General features: G+C 38.3%; 1 protein-coding gene across 1 annotated transcript in view; it reads right to left on the bottom strand.

Annotated features, from left to right (window-relative positions):
* Positions 1-25,678, bottom strand: part of LOC137297118 (TBC1 domain family member 30-like) — a 125,202-nt gene that overhangs the window by 50,316 nt on the left and 49,208 nt on the right. The window contains exon 2 of the mRNA XM_067829111.1: positions 14,089-14,253. Coding sequence (XP_067685212.1) covers positions 14,089-14,253 — 165 coding nt within the window. The remainder of the gene's footprint in view (positions 1-14,088; positions 14,254-25,678) is intronic.

Raw genomic sequence — 25,678 nt, forward strand, 5'->3', positions numbered from 1 at the left:
TTCCAGCTATAAAACGGCCGTCGACGAATAGTCGCGTCAGGACAAGAGAACGTAGTGATAAGTACCAAGAACCCATTTTCAGGAAAAGCACGTAAGATGATGTGTATCAACTAAGTCAGCGAGTCTGAACAGCTGGGGTCGCATCTTAGACAAACATTGCTTGCTGAAGACCAACCCTAACCAGGATCTTTGCAGGGCTTGCCGACTTATGTCTAGACGAGGACGCGTAGTCTTGCTTATCTACAATTACCTCCGTATCTCTCGACATGGAGGAGACAGCTCACTTCAAGAAATGCCCCAGGTCAGGCAACTTAATACAAGGAGGCCCAGTGTTGATTAGTGACTTTACAGGGGTATAATGTGAAACAGCTGAGAATAAAGGTGATACAAATTGAAAATACATTTGCATAGCATCACGAAGTGCCCCGATGTTGCAGTAGAAATAGTATTATCGCTCAGGTTGTGAGAGTGCACAGGTCGTTACAGAAAGCGATTCAATTGTGAATTTTCAATGATTGTTGAAAACTACCTCAATGATTATGATTTACAACACATGAATGGTACGAGGGTGATTTTGTGAAACAAGGCCCTAGAGGGGTTCTATGTACTAGCAATTCTTGGTCTATTCGTTGGGGAAAAATCATTAATCTCACGCTTTCGTTTGGTTGTGGAGTTGTCTGGGTATTATCCATACTGGCTGGAATGGTGCTGTTTGCCAACATCATGCTGGCAAGTTTCTCAGGTGTTTCTGCCAAGGATGGGTCTGGTAATGTCCCATCTCCAAACTTCAACATTTTCCTTTGTGTGCTCGAAATTTAACCATAACAACATTATGACTCGGAGTTGACCAGTCTAGCGGAGTTCATCTCATTGACACCTTTAGTGTGAAGTGTCGTATTGCCCTAATCCCGTTGGTCGGCCCAGTTGAGTTGAACTAAACGATGCTATTTTTGCGTAGATGGGTGCCTCTTGTAAAAATAACACGTCGCAGAACCGGATGAAGTATCAAAGTCGCTAAACAATAAAGAGGGGAAAATTCTCGTTTTACAGTATTTCCCAGTAAACATGGTACAGGGCCCTTCGGTCTGAGGCGTCGTATATTTGTAAGTAAAGTTAGGGCGTGTCAGCCAACTATGAACGACAGTCAGCATTATAACTGGTAGAGTAATGACTTGGTAGAGGCATCATCACTTGGGGATTTGGTCCACATCAGTGACACCCAGTGATTTAACTGAAACAATGTACAATGACAGGGGCGACCACATTCACTCACTCAAACAATATGCCACTCAAATATATGACAGCGAATGGATCTCTCTGCCCTTCAATATTACCCAGTCTGTGTTGGTTCAAGAGGTTCATTATATGGATATCTCTGCCCTTCAATATTACCCAGTCTGTGACAGTGTTGGATCCACACATTTATTACATGGATATCTCTGCCCTTCCATACAACCAAATCTTCAACAGTGCTGGATTCTAATGTTTATTACACGGATATATTTTTTGCTAAGTTGGTAAGTCCTATCTTTCCATATAACCCTGCTCAAACTTATCTTGATCTTATCTTGACGTCAGCAACTCGGTGGTTGTATGTTTTGGCTGTCCTGCGCTAGGCTGGATTGGCCCATGAAGTCAACAAGTCTGGATGGTTGTATGTTTTGAAAGTCCTGCGCTAGGCTGGATTGGCCCATGAAGTCAACAAGTCTGGATGGTTGTATGTTTTGAAAGTCCTGCGCTAAGCTGGATTGGCCCGTGAAGTCAACAACTCGAGATGGTCTTATAATGTATGATGAGTGTGACCTGCTCCAAGGTGGCCTGGCCCATGACATTAATCATTGTGGATGGATAAAATGTTTCAGAATCCATGCTGGTCAGTGATGTCTATCACTAAGGACGGTTGTAGAATGTTTCAGCTCAGAAACTCTCTGATCAATGATGACATCTGTCAAGTGTCCACACATGCGAAACCATGTGCTGCAATTCAGTGAGGTCTTGATGTTTGCAAATGGATATCTCTGTAGACTTCAGCATTTTAGCATTAACTCAATTCAGCTAATTACGCACATCTCAGGTCCACACGGGGCAGTAATTAGTTTATACATAACCATACAAAAAGAGGTGACTGATCTCTCTTTAAGGGGAACAAGTGAGTGAGTGAGTGAGTTTAGTTTTACGCCGCACTCAGCAATATTACAGCTATATGGCGGCGGTCTGTAAATAATCAAGTCTGGACCAGACAATCCAGTGATCAACAACATGAGCATCGATCTGCGCAATTGGGAACCGATGACATGTGTCAACCAAGTCAGCGAGCCTGACCACCCGATCCCGTTAGTCGCCTCTTACGACAAGCATAGTCGCCTTTTATGGCAAGCATGGGTTGCTGAAGGCCTATTCTACCCCGGGACCTTCACGAGTATTAAGGGGAACAAGTCTCAGGTGGGCATCAGTCCCCCCTGAAGTGTGGTCCATCCATACACTGTGGATGGAAACTGTGTGCCAATATTCACTGTAAACAATATCCTCATAATCATTCAACTTTTATAGTGCGTAAATTGTTTTGTAAAGTACATATCAATCTAGCCTCTACACCCATACAACATCATGACAACTGTTAATAAACTACTGTACATTCATTACTTTTAAGACCAGAAAATCAAGACAACAGCAGTGCGTACCTGTGTGCTGTAAAGGACATCACAGGTACAATGTGATTCAGACTCATTTCAAATTACTACCATGTCCAATTACAAAATGGACATTAACTGAAACTGATGCACAATTCTCCTTAACGTAATTACCAAACCTCAGGCAATCATGTCTCGCGAAGGGGAAGCGTGGTACATCCAGACATATTTCTAACCAATATATCACCTGTCTGAGATGACAGGACTTCAAAGGTACCTAGTAAATTGTAAAGTCTATGCATGCAACTCTCTCAGACCCTTCATCTCGTGTTCCTGTTAGATAAATCAATTGTGATACACTGCACGATTTAAGGCAGTCAGTGTCTCCAAGTTGATAGACTAGGTCACACACGCAAATAGACTTATGGTTATTGATAAACTTTTGTGAGGTGGAAGGTTTCATCAATAAAGAATCAGGCTCTTGATTACAAGTAATTTTTATGAAATGAGAAAGTAAAGAGTTGAGGTTTAAAAGTGTGTAAAAAGGACATTTTGAGTTAAATGAACTGAGGTATGTTCTGAGCTGAGGTGATTTTCTGTTTGTAAATGATAATGCAACAAATATTATGCTTATGAAATTATTTAAGTTTTGTGCTCAAAATGTTTTTGATGCAGACTTAGTCTCAATGCTGTTTGGCTGAAGTAATTCTGATGAAAAGTAAAACTCAAATCAAGAACTCTGAGCTTGTGTTACTCATTAAATAACATAATTATCTGCATCTAGCGTACGTTTTAAAATATAAGTGAAGGTGTGGGATGACATTAGTCTCTGATATATACTGCACCACCAACAGAGATCTACATAGATCTACATACATCTATTGATGCACAGCTGAATCTTCATGGTTTCAAAATGTGCTCTTCAAACCAAATCACCCCCTCCTTTTTCAAAATAAATCAAAATGGCTTCCATGGATATCAAGAAAAATAAAAATGACAAAAATCTGCAAGTTATAAGCTAAATGCACCACTTCTGTTTGATATATCTGCCAAGGTTTGTTGAAAGATATTGAACGGGTTTCAAGTTGTGTGCTGGAAAAGAAATCCACAACTTTTTCAGACTACGTCCACATTGTGTCCATGAGGAAAAAAAGCAAATAAAGAATGTCAAAAATCTGTAAATAGCATAAGGCACCAATTTAGGTTCTGTTTGATATATCTACCAATTTCTGTTGAAAAATATTGAACAGTCTTTGACTAATGCCCTGGAAACAAAATGATTACAGGCAGATGGACAGATGGATCGATGGATCGATGGTAGGATGGACAGACAAGGCACTGACTATATGCAGGGGGGATAAGAAGCATAAAATCATTTTTGCAGAATCTTTCTTTGTGTGATGGGATGAATTGGCCATTAATTATTCTGATTTGCTGAGCGTCCACTTCACATAATGGATTCGTTTAGCAAGAAAGGAATTGATGGCTTTTTAATATCCAATGTTTGAACTCTCTTGACAAACACCACTCTTGTCAATCAATCACTACACAGCTGTGCTAGGTACATTAGCCTTATGCTTGGGTGAAGTCTAAAACTGGTGACAAAACTGACAAAACCACAGCTTAAATTAAAATGATTTTTATAGGTTAATTGGAACTTTTAAAGAATTCAAGATCGGGGAAACAAAATACTTCCTGTAAAAGTTGCTCCGAGTTCATATACTGCACTGCTCTTTTCTGCTAGAGAGTGAATGAGTTTTGCTTTAAGTCACTTTTAGCAATATTTCAGGAATAGCTTGGCAGGGGACACCTGAAACTGACTTCACACATTGTACTCACGAAGGGAATTGAACCTAGATCTTAAGGCATAAGGTGTATACACTTCCCACTTGGCTACCCCCACCCCATATTAAATACAGGTACCAATTTCAAATTTCCACGTGTCAACAAACAAGATTAAACTAAGCATGTAATTGAAAATCATGATATACCAGGAATCCCCAAATACAAAATACACTCCTATCCTACAAATAGATCAACTATAGGCACATGAAAATATCAGCTTTTATTCAGTTTCTTTTGAAAAGCATACCTCTGTCTTCAAAGGCTGCAAAGTATTAAACCTTGAAATCTTCATTTATGTGTACTGAAATCAATATCATACTAATTCTCTCCAGTTGCAATCAAGCAAATAGTTCCAACCATCTGTTGCATCTGTGCTGGAGCCCTGACTCGACAAATTGGCAACATCAATTTGATGACCTTTCAATATAAAACATCTAAAAAAAATCTGAGGAACTTGACACAAACATATACTTTGATTTTATGACCAGACTTAACAAAGTCTCTTTTGTGGGCAAAATGTGGCTACAATTGTAAAACCCAGGGAGTTACTGTCTCAACCACCGAACCATCTGAATAGCACTTTCACAAATGACATTTGTTATTGTCTCTAATTTTATTTGCTGGATATAACTTTAAAACATAATTACAGCTTTCACAGACTTCTCATGATAAGAACCAAGAACTGATTGTGAGTTGTTAGTTTTTTCAAACATCAAGTTAAAATGAGAGTATATGTTTTTTTCAACTTCTTAAGCAACATTTAGCAATATCACCTTTGGTGCCATCAGAAATACATTTCATAGTCTGTACATGTAAGAATCGAAACCAAGTCTTAGGCATGAGAAATAAATACTTTAACCACTAGGCTACCCTACTGCCCTCCATGCTAAAATAACAGTCAGTCCTACTCTGTATCAATAATGATAAAACCACAGAACCAATGCAAGGAATCAAGAAACCAACTAACAATCCTCACTTTCTAACATGTGTTTCTACAAACATTCACACTACTCAATCAACTGTAAATCCAGTTTTAGCATTTACCAAGGTTTCCAACATTCACATACAGAAGGTTCTCAAAATAGTAAAGAAAACAACAAGCCAACTCACCCTTCAACCTAGACATCGTTGGAGCTGCGATATATATTCTCCTTCTGTCCCTACGTCATGTCATAGCAATGTAAGTCCAATCATACACAGAGAACAATGCTTCCAGAATCTCATTATACCAACAGAGTGATATTGGATCTTGCAACAACAATTTTTGATGCTGCATATGATACTTATATTACACAAATAACAATAAACACTCTCTATACATACATTGTCAATTTTATGCTCAAAACAATTTTGTTATTCATACTGTGTAACTGTTTTTGCCGTGTCCCCAAAAAATTACAAATGGTGGGATGCTTTAATCAATATATGAAACTGAGTTTTATGCTCTAAATATTCCTCTATTGTTTGCCTGTGATAAGATCCTATTTTGATTTAATGTGTCCCCGCTATTTCTAGATATTGATTCATATTTGATTATCGTTTAGCGTAACATGTTTATGATCTTCTGACGTCAATGGAATAGCAGATGTTTAGAGGACGTAAAATATACTTTGCTTGTTTAGGATAGCCTGTGCTTTATGCATGACCTCTGTGACTTACATTTAAACATAACGCTCAAAGAAGTTAGGGATAAGGTCAAGTTATGGTGATTTGAAAGAGTCAAGAGTTCCCAACAGTATATGGCACAAAATCACCATAAACAGCTCAGCGTGAAGTCAGACACAAAATAACTATATTGGCCCAGTTTCACTAAGCTATCATAGCCTTACAACTGTCATAAGTCTGTGCTGACAGTATAGGAGGGACAATGGTCGTAACACTGCGATAGCTTTGTGAAATGGGGCCATAGATTTAGAAATATTCAAGCAACATCACGGTGTGTGGACTTAAGAAATGACATTGACACATTTCTCCCATATGGGTCTGGTTCAATTCTCCTCAATTGTACAATGAGTAACTCATTTCCAACGTCCCCCACAGTGATACTGATGGGATAACTCACTCACTTGTAACATACTTACCTGCCCTTGATTTGCATAAGCAAATATATATTTGTGTATCACCAGGTGTCTACGAAAATAAGCATGTTCTGCACCCCATTAGTGGCCACCATTCACTAAAAAATGAATGAGTGAGTGATGACTATTTACGCCTCTTCAAACAATATTCCAGCAATATAACGCTAAGGGACACCAGAAATGGGCTTCGCAAGTTGTACCCATGTGGGGAAGCAAACCAACCTCTTCAGCGTAACCAGTTGGTTACCCCCTCCCCTTCACCAATAAGGCATGATTGACCTGATCAATAATCTTAAGCCATTATCTCTTCAAGATTCTTTTAAGTATTTCCTTACAACATTCTCTAAACAGTTACTGTTGATGTTATGAAAACCAAAAACACACTAATAAGCAATAATACTGATGATGTTTATTGAGCAAATGTCACAATCTAAGGGTGGCCTTTTAGCACAATATTTATAACACACTGCAGAGCATGTGTCACAATCTCAGGCTGGCCTTTAGCACAATATTTATAACACACTGCAGAGTCAATGTAACAATCTAAGGGCAGCCTTTAGCACAATATTTATAACACACTGCAGAGCATGTGTCACAATCTAAGGGCGGCCTTTAGCACAATATCTATAACATACTGCAGAGTCAATGTCACAATCTAAGGGCGGCCTTTAGCACAATATTTATAACACACTGCAGAGCAAATGTCACAATCTAAGGGCGGCCTTTAGCACAATATTTATAACATACTGCAGAGTCAATGTAACAATCTAAGGGCAGCCTTTAGCACAATATTTATAACACACTGCTGAGCAAATGTCACAATCTAAGGGCGGCCTTTAGCACAATATTTATAACACACTGCTGAGCAAATGTCACAATCTAAGAGCGGCCTTTAGCACAATATTTATAACAAACTGCTGAGTCAATGTCACAATCTAAGGGCGGCCTTTAGCACAATATTTATAACACACTGCTGAGCAAATGTCACAATCTAAGAGCGGCCTTTAGCACAATATTTATAACACACTGCAGAGTCAATGTCACAATCTAAGGGCAGCCTTTAGCACAATATTTATAACACACTGCTGAGCTAATGTCACAATCTAAGGGCAGCCTTTAGCACAATATTTATAACACACTGCAGAGCAAATGTCATGATGATGATGGATACGATCTACAGGTTTAAAAAAAAAAAAAAAAATCACATTTAAATTAGTGGTTTAAGAGTTGGTACCTAATGATTTTGATGAGGGGAAGGATTTTTTAATACTTCTGGTTTCTGTATTTTATATCTAATGTGCTGATCTTCAAATCATAAGTATCTTAGCATGGTATCTTGCAGGGACCGAACCAATCACCCCTGATCTACAATTACGACTAAAAGGAACCATTAACATTAGTTCACTATTTCTGTTTTCTAGAACCATGTTTGTTACAAACATAATTTACTGTATTCAAAAAATGCTTTTTTACTGTGGCTACCTGAGCATACATATTAGGGCTGTGTTTTGGCAAAAGAAAGCAGAGAACTGATCTTCAGTAAGCCATGCTTGTCATAAAAAGTGCCAGTATTGGGTGCCCAGACTCGCTGACATGGTTGACATAGGTCATTATATTATATTTGCTTATATCAATGTTCATGCTGTTGATCACTGGATTCTTCAGTCCAGGCTGGATTATTTACAGACCGCCACCATATAACTGGAATATTGCTCAGTGTGACGCAAAACTAAACTCATTCAGTCTGTTTTTCAACATACTGTACAAGAGCCACATGCATTGGTAAAATGGTAATAGTCTTGAGCAAACTACATCTGGAGCTACTATTCATAACAAAATCTTTTCATGGCAATGTTTTGTAGCATGAGCAACATGAAGTATGATCGGTTTCATGATGACTGCAAGGGAGAAGTGAAGACATATTCATCAGATGTTTTGACAGTACCTGGTTATACCGTCCAAACAGTGACAGCTCCTTCAATAACCATGGTGGTAACAGTTGGCTCTTCTGATATTGCTGTGCCATATGCTTCTACATGCCTGCCAACCAGTGCGAAAACATCCATTTTCTGATGGGGATGGTGTCTACTTTTCATGCTGAACAGAATCATTTCAAATTCCCTACACGACTGACGCTTTGTGTACACGGTGATAAGAGTTCTACATCACTCGTCATTGTTTCAAGCTCTTGTTTACCTCTTTTAACTGCTTTCTTTAAAGGTCACATGCAACGTAAAACACAACTTTGCAGATTCTGGTACCTTTCGGTGTGCACTTACCGAAACAAATCATAAAAAATGCCAATTCAACCTATAAAGTTGAAAAAAACGCAATGAAAAAAAAGCCCGCGAAATCGGAGTTCAAACGTTTCACTAAATTCCCCCGAGCGCTGGGGGGAAAACTGGTTTCAACAACTGTGCTGCGCTGCGTCTATAACGCATGCGCAGTGAATAGTTTCGCGGAGCTTGGAACAGTATGCATGCCCAGGGTCTAAGGTCGTGAGCAGTAGTCTAATCTTGGTTGTGTACACAAACAAGTAAATAATCTACTCGTTACGCAAAACAGCTTGTTGATTGTGGTAAGCAGTCTCTGTCACAGAGAAAGCTCAGTGTCTGGTTTATTTACACCTATATGTCTATCTGCCTGTCTGCTAAAGACAACATGCAATACACAGCTTCAATCATTGACCACGTGCAATTTGAACTTAACACCTATCAGATTATACGACATAAAGAAAATGAGTTGATTTATGACTCGTGCACCCGAGTCCCGTGTCTGCCACATTATGTAATTAGGCACGTGTGATACACATGACAGGTTTTTATGTCTGTGGGTTGCAAACAAACTACATGTACATTCATTTTTTTCGGATGACTGGATCTGACGGAAACTGGTGCAAACTCTTGTCAGTTTCAAGTCCTGCTTTGTACTTGACGAATGACAGATTCCAGCCATGCAGTAGTTTACCATTTCTACTGACATGTTTTTTTATTGGATCGAGCGCAAATTCAGAGAACATGTATTTTCCAAACCCAACATCTCTATATACATTCTTCATGGATAACGACTTCTTTTCGTGTATATGATTTTGTTTGACAACAGTATATGAATCCATACTGAAACGACGCATCAAGTACACAAAAAGAAGTTGTTATCTGCAAAGGTTCTTACTTTCTTGTGACTGGCTATACTTCTAAAATGCCCATCAAACAGATCATCTTTCTGTACACACAATGAACCCTCAGCATATCAGCAAATGAAACAGCCAATCGGAAGCCGTCATTACACTTGAGTGCATATCCACCCGCTATGACTGGGTTCGGTCTCCCGAGGGCTTCGTTTCGGGGGAAGTAAGCCCAAGTACAAAATACTGCACTTTTGAATCGCGATTGTACGCTTATAATTTTGTTTATTTGTTTTTTTAAAAGCAGCAATGTATATTATATGTCATGAATAAGTGATAATTGTGTTTTAATTATGTTTGATTTTTTGGTTGCACGTGACCTTTAAGTAATCAAAGTTAAAATTGTATGTAAAAACGCTTAATGTTACTCAGCATTGTTCTGTCCCCAAGCTATCCTTTGAAAGGTCCCAAATCACTCTTTTCCTATGGATCCCATTTTCACATGTTGTGATGGCCCCGAGCGAAGTGGAGTATGAAAAATGGCTACACATGATAAGACTAACGCTTCGTCTGATATGTTATTTTAAAAATAACAAATGCACCCAATTAAACAAAGAAGAAATCACAGTGACATGGGAGAATCAGAACCTGAGTAATCTACCCTTGCTTCTTTTAGGGCTATAGCATTGCAGGGAGGGCTGGGAGCAGGGAAAATAATGTGGTTCAGGACCTGGGACTACATTGTAGGGAGGGCTGAGCAGTTGAGGGACTGTGAGACAGACTACATTGTAGGGAGGGCTGAGCAGTTGAGGGACTGTGAGACAGACTACATTGTAGAGAGGGCTGTTGGCAAAGTAATGCTGTTGGGGGGACTGTGAGAGACTACTCCCCCACCTGTGCAAATGCATGTCTGGTAAACAACAGAGTATTTTGATTGAGACACAAAGTAATGGCCTTGAAACAGGTCCCCACGCAAAATTAATAATCCAAATGTTTAGGATCATATCTTACACCAGAGACCATACAAGGGATCTGCCTTCACATACAGCATGACATCGCCTGTCTGTCAAGAGAATAAGTGAAATCATGTGAATAAAAACATATGTGTCATAAAAAAGCTGTATGTAAATTTCATTTATCTCAAATAGCATTGATATCTGGATTGGATCAGATAACCAGAGGACCTCTTTCATCTCATAAATGAATAACGTCTCCCCTATTAGATCACTGTCAAGGCAACTAGCAGTCTTCCTTCAATCCCTTTAGCAATATTGTTAGAAAATAAAATTCATTATTGTCATGAAACAGTCAAAAATATCATTCCTCAGTAAACATATTCCATCACCTGATCACCCAGACATTTAAGGGCTTTTTTTTATTTATGTTCTCTATATATAGTAACAAGTTAATTACTGGAATGTGTATCAGAAATATTACTTCATAATAACCTCTATATGATATCAAAGTTGACATAAACTATGAATTTATGGTATATATCTAATCATTATTAACATATTTGACCAAATTAGGATCAGTGACCAAATTTGCTGAGGCATTTTGTTGCTGGGGCAGTTCATGAGATACATATCGTCAATGAAAATGTTTCTAACATTCACTGAAGTTGGAAGCACTATATGCTGTAGACTACCCAAAAATTGCGGAATACAACAGCAAATCATGGCGTACAAGTTACATTCACTGTTGTGTCCAATCATGCACATTGGCATCAGGCTCACTATTTGCCTGATACCTAATTACCATAATGAGAACTAGGATCCTATTTACTTTTTTTAACAAAATAATTCCAGTGTAATTGTTGTAGAAGATCATTTCTAATTTTCCCGTGCAAAGCATATTCATTTTTTTAAAAACCCATTTGACACAAAAGAAACTGCAATCACATTTCAAAAGCATATATTCTTTGGGGCTGGTCATTTTTTTACAGGGTAGGTGTGCTGGTTGAACTGTATCACATTTGCAGAAAAATAATGCTCCTGATAAATTATATGATCTATTTATAAATTATGTTGACATCAAGCAGTGCCTTTGTTTTGCCCAATTCTTCTTCATCTTCACTGGGACATTGTCTTGCAAGATGTAAAATCAGATCATACGATCAATACGATCTAACATCCATTTTAGAAGTGACATAAGAAATATCTTTTATTGCTTCATAATCCATAGACACTTAAGTTGTGACTACTTTTCTGAGTTCACAGGTTTAGCTACAATGGTAATTTTCAAGTCTAGCATTTTGTTGGCTTTCATTCTAGTGGTCCTCGAAGTAGTAACCCTCCTGAAGGAGTTGTCTCCCTCAACACCAAGTTGTGTTCTAGCAATATTCCAGCAATTCCAAGGCTGGAAACACCATAAATGGGTTTCACACATTGTACCCATGTGGGGAATTAAACCTGGGTCTTTGGCAAGATGAGCGAACGCTTTAGCTACATGGCTACCCCACTACCCCTATCCCTCGACAGATGCACGGGTTACTTTATGGTTTTACCAAGAGCATACATCCTGCAAGTGTGTGGTGATCACAGTCCCTTTCAGAGATTGTCTGTGTGAGGTTCTGTTTAGACTCTATCCCAAACTTGGGCGGTCATCTCAGCTATTCCCTGAGGTGAGGATCTTCACATCGATAATCATCGGTATCATATTTTTCAGTCAAGACAGTATTTCATTTCTGGTCATATTCACACCTCCAGCACTGGCCTGTCATACTGTGAATATGTTGCCATGGGAACACAATGTGTTAAAAAATCTCATGAAATGTTGCCATGCAAACACAATGTGTTATACATTTGACGGAAAATACAGCTAAGGTCAAACTCCTGTTGAAATATTTTTACTAATTCCACCATGAACAAAACAACTTTGTGATTATATTCTATTAATACAACCTTTGTATCAGGTAACACCTCAATCTAATGTTGAATACACAATGGGAAACATGAAGGCTACCCTCAAGATGACAAGAGTAACCTCCCTTGTCTCAGTAGCCACAGAGACATTTATGTTGTATTATCACAGGTTCTGGGGGGATCATTGAGCTCTTTCTTTGTGTTTTAGTCAGTTGAAATTGTAACTGTAAATTAGCTGACTTCATTCTCCAAACAAATTACAGCTGATGACAAATATCATTATGTTTAAGAATAGACACATCTCAATTTTTTCAGAGATATGGTATCGGTATATGGTCTCTGATTTTTTGTTTTACAAATCAAAAGTTGATGGCTTAAAAGGATTTGTTTATTAATATAATATTTTTTATTTCAGATATCATATTACAGAACATGTAAGCATATTTAATCCAGTCACATAAATTATTTAGCGTTTTATACACAACCACAAAAGACTTCCAACAATCTCTTTTTACACAAATATTATTTCTTTCACACCAATTTTATTTCTGAGTCTCTCTCTTCTGGGTCTCATGATATTTGAGTTTTAAACATGCCTAAAATACTCACATCAATATTTGTTAAGGATCACAACTTTGACTGAAAACAATCTGGTCCTCAGCAAATCGTGAATAGAACAAGAAACACTGAAACTAATACATGTAAAAATGTATGTGATATTTATTGGTTTGTAAAGTTTAATCTGGTATAAAATTTACTGGTCTTTGTACATGTTTGGGACATGAGCACCTCTTCGTGAACACGTGGTACCATCTATGTATTGAATTGTAAATGCCTGCTCATCACAAAGTTGGATTTGACTCCGAATTTTTACATTAATGTTGTCGCTTTTATACAATCGAGTTGCTTTGTGGTCATCAGGTTGTCCATCTGAAGCTTAGCCTATGATACGGATACATACATATATATATCTCCATCACTGCATACCTAATTTAAGCATTGTAGACATTATAATTTGAAGCTTTCTAGAGCATTTGTTTTACTAATGATGTGCTGTGAATTTGAAAGGTTCTTTTGAAGATCTTTTATAGCAAAAAAATGTTAGTGTAGGATATTCTGAGATGTTTGTGCACGCACTGAATGATATATAATGCACAGATTGTAAGTTTTACTTACATCCTAAAGTTTATGCATGAACACACAAACTCATTTTGTCATGTTCTCAAAGACAATAACACGACTACCAAACGTTGAGGCTAACATGCTTCGATACATGTTTTCACACTACTCAAAGAAGTCAAGGAACATCTGATTTCTTCATAATATTCAATGACTGATGATCTGTAGAACTGGGTGTTTCTTAACTTCTTTTGAGTAGTGCATATTTGTTGAACGTGATCACCACTTAAATCCATCTCCACTTCAAATGTGTGTCCCCAGTGGAAACTTGTAACTGTAAAAACACATGTCTGCAATTCTTTCATTACCTCAGTCTTTTATCTAGCGGACTGTTAGAACAGTGCAATCCCACCACCATGGTTACTTACGTCTTTTCAGGGAGGCTGCCTGTAGAATGGCAGTGACAACATCACAGTTTCGATGGAGTTTCGCGATCCGCCTGTCTCGACATTTAAGTTGCCGCACCAAACGTGTGGAAGACTGATTAATACTGCGTTGTATATCCCCAAACATCTTACGAAGCTGAGAAATATCTGAAAAATACAGCAAAAAGAAATATATCAAATTCACATACATGTCAATAAATTACAAGAGATCGTATGGCTTTTGATGCGGACCCTGCATCTTGACCACCAGAAAAATTAATTCACAAAATTTTTCCAGACAGATCAAAGCCGATAACCTCATTACGGAATGTCACACAATGTGCACACTGGTTATTATCAGTTTATTCCAGTTCTTGAAGTAACTCATTTCACATCAGATTCATCGAAAAGAAATGAGTAAGTGACACTAGAAATGAGCTCATGCTTATAACCCATGCTGGCAATCAAACTCGGGCCTTCAGCATGGCGAATGAACACTTTAACCACTAGGCCACCCCACCATCTTTTGAAAAGAAGAAGTTTATCAAATATTTTGAAAATAGTTCACTGTGTCCTAAATCCATAGAAACACCATCAATAAAGCAATCTAACACAAATACAAAAAGTCAGTGAAGCTCCTTACTACATTTTACGGCAGATGTATTACACCTACCCATGAAACAAAACATGTTGGTGATGTCATTAGTGTATTTAAACAGATTGACACAGCTGATTATCTTAAGCCATGGTTAGGGCTCTGCTGATTCCATTCGAATCACAAACCAGCGCCTTGAGCAAGCAATAGTTGCATGGATATGTACACTATATAAACATCCTATAATGATAATAATAAAAAAAATCTAAGAAGCCTCGGTACAAGATGAAAAGGGTCAACTGTCTCATCCTGCAATCACAAATTACAACATCTGAACCAGATAATCTAATGAATGTCATCAGCAGGGCTGTGTATCGGCAAATAGACTGTACTGCAATATACTGTGATTCAGGCACCCGTATTGTGATACGTATTGTGACACATTGGGAACTTACTGTTTGACAGTGAGTACCACTAATGGTACATGTTGATCCTATTTTCTACATTAGTTCCTAAACATATATCTTACGGTTCTGATCACAGCAATCTCAAATTTAGGCAGGGATTCTTTTTCTTTTTTTATACAATTCATAGTAGTACAATATGCTGTTTTGTCATTGAATAATGGAGTAAAAATATTTGTTGTGAATGAAAGTTTAAAGATAGTCACAAAAGCTTTACGTGTTTACCTAATATACCAGTTCTCAGAAATAATACTGTAATTCATATCGTTTGAAAAGCGTGTTGTGATACAGCAATTGCAGCCGTAGTCATCTGCCTCACACCAGAAAGATTGTGATACTAAGACAGTCAATAAAGTCACTGAGTCAGACTTGATAATGTGTTCAGTAACAGACAAACAGAGTATCTGAGCGATGTTAGCAGTTTAGATATGGTAAGTCTGTATTTCAGTGTGAGTGAGCGAGTTAAGTTTTATTCCAGCAACATTATGTCAGGGTGCAAGAGAGATGGGTCTCACACATTGTTCCCATGTGGGAAACCGAACCTGGGTGAAATATAATAAGCGAATGTTCTTACAGCCACCCCACCACCTGTTTAAAGCATGGGAGGTCATCATCTGAGCTGAGAGATAACTTTGTACAGAAATTTACATTCTTAACCAGGACGATTAATGGACTATGGGGACATACACATAGACCTCAAGTCATTTGTTCATGATACAAGGGCTGGAAGATGGTAAAGAAAGTGAAATTGATAAATACTCACTTCAAATTTCATGTTTTTCACAAATCATAACTGCAAAAATTTTACTAATCTTACAATAACTGTTAAAAGTACCCTCGCAGACTAGGCTTAGTGAACTACAGCTTGTTAAACAACACACAACAAATTTCTATTCAAGACTTCTCTTCAGGACAGCAGTTGAAGCACTCGTAAAATCTGGATGTGTCTGATTCTTTCACAGGAATCTTGGGTCTGGAAACTGAACATTACAGCTATGTTACAGCTATCGTAGAGGTCAGCTCAGTTCATGTCAACATACAACTGATTAACATTGTTATCTTGGTTCCGGCACCTTATTTAAGGAAAACTTTCAGCATACTGTGAGCTTGGCAACATGCTTATGACTTTTTCATTCTCTCCATGTGGGGGACCAACCAAACTTGAACACTTCTTGAGATTAATTTTTCCACCTGGTGTGCTTTGGTGCAGAAATATGGTCTTGCTCTGATTTAACACTGGCTAGTCATAGATTAATAGATATATGACATAGGTGACCATTCACTACAAGAGAGGGTTCATGGATTAGCCTGGAGGTTAAAGCGAGCGTTCACACATTACGCAAAAGACCAAGGTTCGATTTCCATACATTGTGTGAAGCGCATTCTGGTGTCCCCTGCTATTATATTACTAGAATATTGCTAAAGGCAGTGTACAACTCACTAACTTACTCACTCACTCAGGTCTCGTCTATCCACTGTGGATGTGACATTTTTTCAAGAAGCATTTCATAAAAATTACCCCAAAATGTATCTTGTTTGTATTTAATGTAAGTTTCAATATCTCTCCTTGAAAAAATCCTGATTGAACTTTTCCCGACTGCCATGTTGTAAGTCCGTCATTGCCCGGTTCTCTGGAGCACTATCAGATAAACCAGCTCCCAGATTGGGACATGGAATTAATGCAGAAGTCTGAATTTTAAGTGATTACACACACTGCCAGAAAATCATGTGCTGTGACATGGAAAACATTAAATACAAACTACTGTGCATATTATTCACATAAAACACTGAATACAGTCAACATTCCACAGGTTGATGATGCGAACCACTTGACAACCAACACAATGTAGAGAAAAAAAGGGTGTATTGGTTAATAATTTGTTTCAACTCTCTAAAGCAACAATAAAATCAGGTGAGTGAGTGAGTGAGTGAGTGAGTGAGTGAGTGAGTGAGCAAGCACGGTTTTATTCTGCTTGTAGCAATATTCCAGCAATGACGGGAACACCGGGATTGGGCTTCAAACATTATACCCATATGGGAAATCAAACCTAGGCCTTTGAAGCGTAAAGTAAAGACTCTAACCGCTCAGTCACCCCTCCACCCCTTGTCCCTTATAGCAATGCTATAGTGAAATTATAAAACATTGGTTACATTATGCCGATGATTGATAATTTTCATTGATGATGTTCTGATGATCGAAAATAACCAAAAATCATTTGAAAGGAGGATAAAAAATAATTATCGATTGTCAAAAACATATTTACGATTACTCAGAAATTTGTTTTACTCTGATGCACTTGAATGAAGTAAACAGACCATTAAATTTGATGAATATTCACAAAAACTAACACACGCTTAAAAGCATAGAGCTGAGCACACAGTAAAACTTCAACCACTTTTATTGTTTAATTGCAATTCCATTGCACAACAGTGTTAGTTATAAAAAACATTAAAAAATCTGGGGGAAAATTCTTAAAATGGTGATCACATTGAAAATGTATGTATAATCAATAATAATTTCCCACAAGTTCTCCAAATCCCAACACCAACCCGACATCATACCATAGCAAGTTTTGTTTTGCTTGTTTATTTCTGGACTATAAGGTTATAGTCTGTGAATAACCAGGTCAGGAGCCAACAATCCAGTGGTCAATACTGTGAGCATCAATCCATATCATTGGGATATGATGATTTGCAACCAATCAGGTCATCAGACTCACAGACTGCTTGATACATATCATGATATCACTCCTGCATTGATAGATACTCATGCCATTAATCACTGTATTGGTCTGCTCCAGACTTGATTACAGAGACCACTTTTACATGTAACATATATATATGGCATTACAATTTTACAGTTAAGCAGAGGTTCAAGTACAGTATACCCTGGTTATAATGCCACCATTTGTCTAGGAGAAAACCAACAAGGACCAAGCTAATGTCTCCTGTACAAAATGAACCTTGAATGACTGGATGATCCCAGTGTCTAGGGGCTGCAGGTGATCTCTTGTTGCAGGTGGTAGGAAGTGTATTGTCACACATGTTATCCCATCAGGGAGTACACGACTACGACTTGAAGCATTAATGAGTTTGTAAAATGTGTACATATGTAATATTTGGGATTACATTTTGTTACTGTTAAAGTACAAATTCTAGTACTTTTCTGAGTTGAGTCCCATCTGGGATTTGAATCCGCACCCTCAGAGTCAGGCACCTAATCACCAGCACACAAAGTCAGCAACTGAACCTGCTCAGCCACCATGACTTCACAAGCGTGTGTGAGGAAAGCAACACAAGATCTTCAAGCTCAGTTGAAAAGCCTGTGTCTAACTTGTAACAATGACAATCAAAGAACATTTTAACAGCTAATGTCGTCACTGGCGAAAAAGATTCGCCTTTCCATGTGAATGTCACGTTCAACCAAGTGAACTGATGAAAACTGAACTCATGATATAATTATACATCACTACATAAGTATACTAATACAATACATGTACAATTTCAGCTTGTGTTTGCTAAATATTTGGGATGGGTATGGGAAATTGTCCTACTGGTTACTAAACAAATGTCAAGATAGGGAAATGTCATGTGGGCAATTGTCCTGATGGCGAAATGTCCAACACTGCTGGAGATCCACTTTTACATCTGATCACATGATTAAGTACATACTTCAACTGCATCACTCAGTTAAAAAATAAAAAAAGAAAATAAGAGCAAGATTTATTTTCATACTGACAGTAATTTATGTGAAAATTTTGATAACATACCCACTCATATCAAATGTGACAAATGACTAAACGTCATGCAAATATAATCCTCTGAAACTTTCAAATTATACTAATTTTACATAACCACTTATTAAGTCATAAATCTTTGTAAATGATCTTACATATACCATTAAAAAAATGTAGGTGATATTGGATTTTCAATAATGATAGTGAAGCCAAGGAGGAAACAGATTAAAAAGAAACTATGTGTAAATGTGACAATTGTTTCCATTTCTTTGGAAACATTTCATCTGCATGGATATATATATTGCTTTTTCTCATATGCATTAGCATGAACTAGTAATATGCTCGCAAAATAGAATATACCCTACTTTTATTTAATGTTATATATTTGCAAGAATCATATTTGGTTTAACGAAAAATGAAAAAAAAACAGTAATTGTATCTTGAATATATCAGGAACACTGACAGTAGCTCAAGCATATGATTAAAGATATTGTTTAATTAAATAAAATAAATTAAAGATTTGATGAACTATAGCTGCTGCTCTCCTTTGACTGATATCACAGTATCAAGGCTTAGTTTAGATGGGTATTACAGGTATGCTGATCCCAAGTAGATTCTTACCACCCTCATCAAGCCCACAAACATATTGTTTATAATTTCTCATTTTGTTGCATGTCCTAGATACATTTTCTGTACGCACTTTGAAAACACATTAAACAGACAAAGTGAAACAAACAACCAGCAGATGATGAAAACCAGAATTTGACTCATTTTTGCTGCATCAGTGTTTGCAGTAGGCTTTGTACAAGAGTGTGCAGAAATTGAATGATACATATGTAGTCAAAATCTTTTGCACATGTAATTATCATTACAATCATGAATTCAAAATTTATTGTTTTTTTATTATGTTGCTGTTTTAAGGTTCATTGTAAAATTAAGAATCTATGAGTCCAAAACACACTAGATATTTTGCATGTTTATATTATTTTTTGGCATGAAAAAACACAGGTTTCTGCATTAACGCCAACACTAAGCACATTTTATAATGATAATGATACAATTCCTACTGAAGGAACAAAAAGTATTCCTTGAGAGATGACTGAATGAGTGAGTGAGAGAGTGAGTTTAGTTTTATGTTGCTTTCAGCAATATCCTGGCAATATCAGGGTGGAGGACACCAGAATGGACTTCACACATTGTATCCATGTGGGGAATCAAACCCTTGTCTTCAGCTTAATGACCAAACACCTTAACCACTAAGCTACTCCATTACACCCGCTCAAGAAAATTATTGATTATTACTGGTGACATTCCCACCCCTAACAATTGGGTGTGCAGATTCAGAAATTTGATTTGCAGATGAAGAAAGTTAACATGCAGGTTAAGAAATTGAAATCTTTGAGGTGTTATCATGACCTTGAAAATTATATGAAGGTCATCAAAATCGACAGGGCCCTGCACCTTCCTAGATAAAGCTTGGCATCGAATATGAAGAAAATCCAGTGAATGGTACTGGAGGTATCTCGCTGAGAAAAGTAGAATATAAAAGTCCCCATGTGACCTTGAAATGAAGGTCAAGGTCACCAAATTTTCTGATACTGTGATGAGTCTAGGTACCAGACATGAAAAAGAATCTAGTCAATGGTTCTTAAAATATTCCAATTTGTATGTACGGATGGGTGAAGCCTAATACAACATCCCTTACCTCTTGCTAACTGCGCAACAGGAGATAACAAGCATCTAAACCATAACTGAGAAACGTCATGTATACTTCACCAACATGCAGATGACTTGTTTTCTCTTCATAAAGACAAGTTTGAAGACTTCTGGATACAGTAACACAAAATCAAACAGGACAAATTACATTTCTACATCATTGTACTATTTTAAGCCATAAGTTCTGACAAGGTGGGACATTTTCTTTTTAGGGTATATACATTAGAGCAACTGACAAATTTTTAACACTGGCAAACACAACCCTGTTGCCATATCACATAAACTGTAATCCTCCACAATAAAAAGTATGTAACAACAATGTCAAATGACAAGCCGACAGCAGTCTCCCCAACATTCCATTTCACGAAATGTCACCCTCCATCTGATGAAGGTTGCCAGTCGATATATGCACAATCTATAACACACAGTGTGTGACACATCCCTTCAGGGAATACCATGTCCTCTTTCAAAGAATTTACAACCAAATTCCTGGCAACAGCTGCTGGAGAATGAATTAAAGGAATGTGTTATCGTGACAATTACCATGGCTGGCATTGACTGAGGATTATTGTTCCAGGATTGTTGTTCTATTGTTATGTATTAGAAATGTAGACATAGCATTAAATATTCATGCTGTATGGGTCATAGGCCACAGATATTATGGAGTCATTCTGACCTTGTACAAGTTGTAGTACTCGGAATGCTATTGATAGGCTCAGCGAGCAGTACAATGGAAGTCAAGGTCATTATTGAAGCTTTTGTACATGAAACATGTTACCAAACTATCTGTGATGAAAGGACAAAAATATGACACTACTAGAGTGAATTTAGTTTTACATCAGTTTAAGCACAGTGCCATCAATATCATGACAGGGACGAACGAATGGGCGAAACGTCTTCTGGCAATGTCATCAGGGCTCCAGATAAGGGCTGTATCAACATATGTACAGATAAAAAATATGCACCATACAGTATGAAATAATTCAGAATACATAGCAGATACTCACCACAGCAATGGTGTACAGTCGTAGAATCATTAACGGACATGTTTATTTGAAAAAGTATTCTGTATTCTGTATTCTGTATGGAGGCGGCCTGGTCGAGTCTGGACCAGACAAACCAGTGATCAACGTCATGAGGATCAAACTTTACAATTGGGAACAATGACATGTCTCAACCAAACCAGCAAGCCTGACCACCCAATCCTGTTAGTTGCCTCCTTCGACAAGCATGGGTTACCAAAGGACAATATTCAAACCCGGACCTTCATGGGTATGTGTATCAAGAACCCATTGAAGCAGATGATCTGTCCACCATGCAAGGGCTGTAGGGCTGAGGTAGCTTAGTGGTTAAAACATTTGCTCTTCATGCCCAAAGACACAGATTCGATTCCCAACAAGGGTACAATTTGTGAAGCCCTTTCCTAGTCACTCCAGCTGTGATGTTGCTGGAATATTGCTAAAAGTGGAGTAAAACATCACTCACTTACTCTCCACTATGTCACAGAGGCTGAAAATGCTTGACCATGTTTATGTTGCTTGATCACTGTGTCAACATTATGTCTGATTATATACCTACAGTAAGGATCCAAGATCAACAGGAGGATTGTTGGATTAAGACCCATCTACGTTAAAGGCCGCTGTCATAAAGCTATAGTTAAATTTCTGTTGTGTTCATTGTAATTCCTGTATTGTGATGGCTATACTGCTCACAGTGAGTGTTATGCAAATTCATACAGTCAGCACATTGGTTATTCAGTTCATACATGACTGAAATGAAAAGAATAATCGGTCAGTCCTTAAGTGTTATTGCACTGTGTTATGTAAAACAAACTCATGTAAAGTGAACGATACGCAGCAGAAGGTTTAAACTCATGAGTGAAGTTAACAACAGCTGGGGAAACGAATGAGTGAAATAAATACTGTCAATCTCTAACACAGCACTGTTGATCATGTTGATGGGCTGATATACAGATAATAGCGGCAACATCCTGCAACTGATGACAGCTGTTGCCTAATCAATATCTGGCAGCAGGGCTTCTAATTTGAACTGAAAATGTTGATGAGGACGTGCTTGTGTTGCTATTGAGGACTATTAATGATAATCCCATTAATCCTGTTCCTTCTCTAGAGATGTTTAAACATGTACTTTGGCTATATCCTACAACAGTTTTAGCATTGGAGATATTAAACAAACGCTTCAAGTGGCGCTTTTTTTGGTAGATTGTTGGAAGCATGAGATGGGCTCAGGGGGTCAGAGTGGTGAGCTCCAGGATGGAGTGGAAGGGAGCAGTGCGCTGCAGGGTGAAGTGGAAGGAAGTGGTGAGCTGTAGGGTAGACAGGAAGGGAGCAGTGAGCTCCAGGATGAAGTGGAAGGGAGCAGTGAGCTCCAGGACGGTGTGGAAGGGAGCAGTGAACTGCAGGGTGAAGTGGAAGGAAGTGGTGAGCTCCAGGATGAAGTGGAAGGGAGCAGTGAGCTCCAGGACGGTGTGGAAGGGAGCAGTGAGCTCCAGGATGGAGTGGAAGGGAGCGGTAAGCTGCAGGATGGAGTAGACAGGAGTGGTAAGCTGCAGGATGGAGTAGACAGGAGTAGTAAGCTGCATGATGGTGTGGAAGAGAGCAGTGAACTAAAGGGTGCAGTGGAAGAGAGCGATGACCTGCAGGATGGAGTGAAAGGGAATGGTAAGCTGCAGGGAGTAGTGGAAGGATGCAGTGAGCTGCATGATGCAGTGGACATATTCAACGCACATGAGAAAGCTTAAAGGTCACATGCAACGTAAAACACAACTTTGCAGATTCTGGTACCTTTCGGTATGCACTTACCGAAACAAATCATAAAAAATGCCAATTCAGCCGATAAAGTTGATAAAAACGCGATGAAAAAAAAGCCCGCGAAATCGGGGTTCAAACGTTTTACTAAATTCCCCCCAGCGCTGGGGGGAAAACTGGTTTCAGCAGCTGTGCTGCGCTGCGTCCATGACGCATGCGCAGTGAATAGGTTCGCGGAGCTTGAAACAGTATGCATGCCCAGCGTCTGAGGTCGTGAGCAGGAGTCTAATCTTGGTTGTGTACACAAACAAGTAAATAATCTACTCGTTACGTAAAACAACTTGTTGATTGTGGTAAGCAGTCTCTGTCACAGAGAAAGCTCAGTGTCTGGTTTATTTACACCTATATGTCTGTCTGCCTGTCTGCTAAAGACAACATGCAGTACACAGCTTCAATCATTGACCACATGCAATTTGAACTTAACACCTATCAGACAATACGACATAAAGAAAATAAGTTGATTTATGACTCGTGCACCCGAGTCCCGTGTCTGCCACATTATGTAATTAGGCACGTGTGATACACATGACATGTTTTTATGTCTGTGGGTTGCAAACAACTACATTCATTTTTTCGGATGACTGGATCTGACAGAAACTGGTGCAAACTCTTGTCAGTTTCAAGTCCTGCTTTGTACTTGGACGAATGACAGATTCCAGCCACGCAGGATTTTTATTGGATCGAGCGCAAATTCAGAGAAAATGTATTTTCCAAACCCAACATCCCTATATACATTCTTCATGGATAACGACTTCTTTTCGTGTATATGATTTTGTTTGACAACAGTATATGAATCCATACTGAAACGACGCATCAAGTACACAAAAAGAAGTTGTTATCCATAAAGAATCTTACTTTCTTGTGACTGGCTATACTTCTAAAATGCCCATCAAAAAGATCATCTTTCTGTACACACAATGAACCCTCAGCATATCAGCAAATGAAACAGCCAATCGGAAGCCGTCGTTACACTTGAGTGCATATCCACCCGCTATGACTGGGTTCGGTCTCCCGAGGGCTTCGTAAAGCCCAAGTACAAAATATTGCACTTTTGAATCGCAATTATACGCTTATAATTGTGTTTATTTGCTTTTTTAGAAGCAGCAGTGTATATTATATGTCATGAATAAGTGATAAATGTGTTTTAATTATGTTTCATTTTTTGGTTGCATGTGACCTTTAAAATATCTTTGAGGTGGCCCCTGCAGGGCACAGTGGAATTGAGTAGTGAGCTGCATGATGCAGTGGACATTTTCAACACACATGAGAAAGCATAAATATCTCTGAGATGGCCATTTGTGCCTGTAGGCAGCATGTGTATTTCATATCAGGTGAGTCAATGACCCATCATCAAACATGGCTGTGCAACCTAATTGCCATCTGTAGTATTTATTCTATTGGTTTCACCAGCTATTTTGGTTTTGAAAGGTTTGCCTGATTTTTCAAGTAAACATGCTTTTCTGGTGTATGATGATGGTCTGATAATAATTACATTGGGACCAGAGAATCAAGTGATGAACAGTATGAGCACCTATCTATCGAGCCTGACCACCTGATACTGTTGATTACTTCTTACGACAAGCATTGGTTACTGAAAACATATTTTACCATGAATCAAGAAAATTCTAGATTCTGTTTGGTTGTACAGAAAATTCAGATGTCATTAATTCTGGATTGATGCTCATGTGACTTTAAGGCCACTCCATCGCGCATTAACAAATCTTTTTGTGAAAACTACTTCAGTTTGACCACTGTGATGGTGGATCATAAGAACAACTCCATGGATTGTGACACAGACAAATTCTAACCCTGATTTCAACTGGTTGATAAAAATACTAAACTGTACTGACAAAACGAGGACTGGCCAGCTCAAGTGCCATGTCTAACCGACCATGTTCAACTGCTGCTGGTTATCTCAGAGGACTTGTTCTACAAAACCAGGAATAGTCCAGAATATGGCAAGCTGATGTGCACCAACTGAAAATAAACAGGACAGAGACCTTCTCCTTTGCATCATGTTAATGCAAATGTGTTCCCCTTGAACCACATTCTTCTCTAACCTACTCCAGGTAGTGGTGTTTTCCCATTAACTGAAATAATCAAAGATCGGTCAAGGCAAATCAATCAGATGTTCTCCTAACCGAACACAAACGATTTGGGAACGATTCTTATAGTCTTTGAAACACTTCACGATGGAACATGTCTTCAAAGTTGTCTGGGCCTGAGAACTTGTTCAATTCCAAGAAAACTCAC

This window comes from Haliotis asinina, chromosome 9 (assembly GCF_037392515.1).
Source record: "Haliotis asinina isolate JCU_RB_2024 chromosome 9, JCU_Hal_asi_v2, whole genome shotgun sequence".
Classification (NCBI taxonomy): Eukaryota; Metazoa; Mollusca; class Gastropoda; order Lepetellida; family Haliotidae; genus Haliotis; species Haliotis asinina.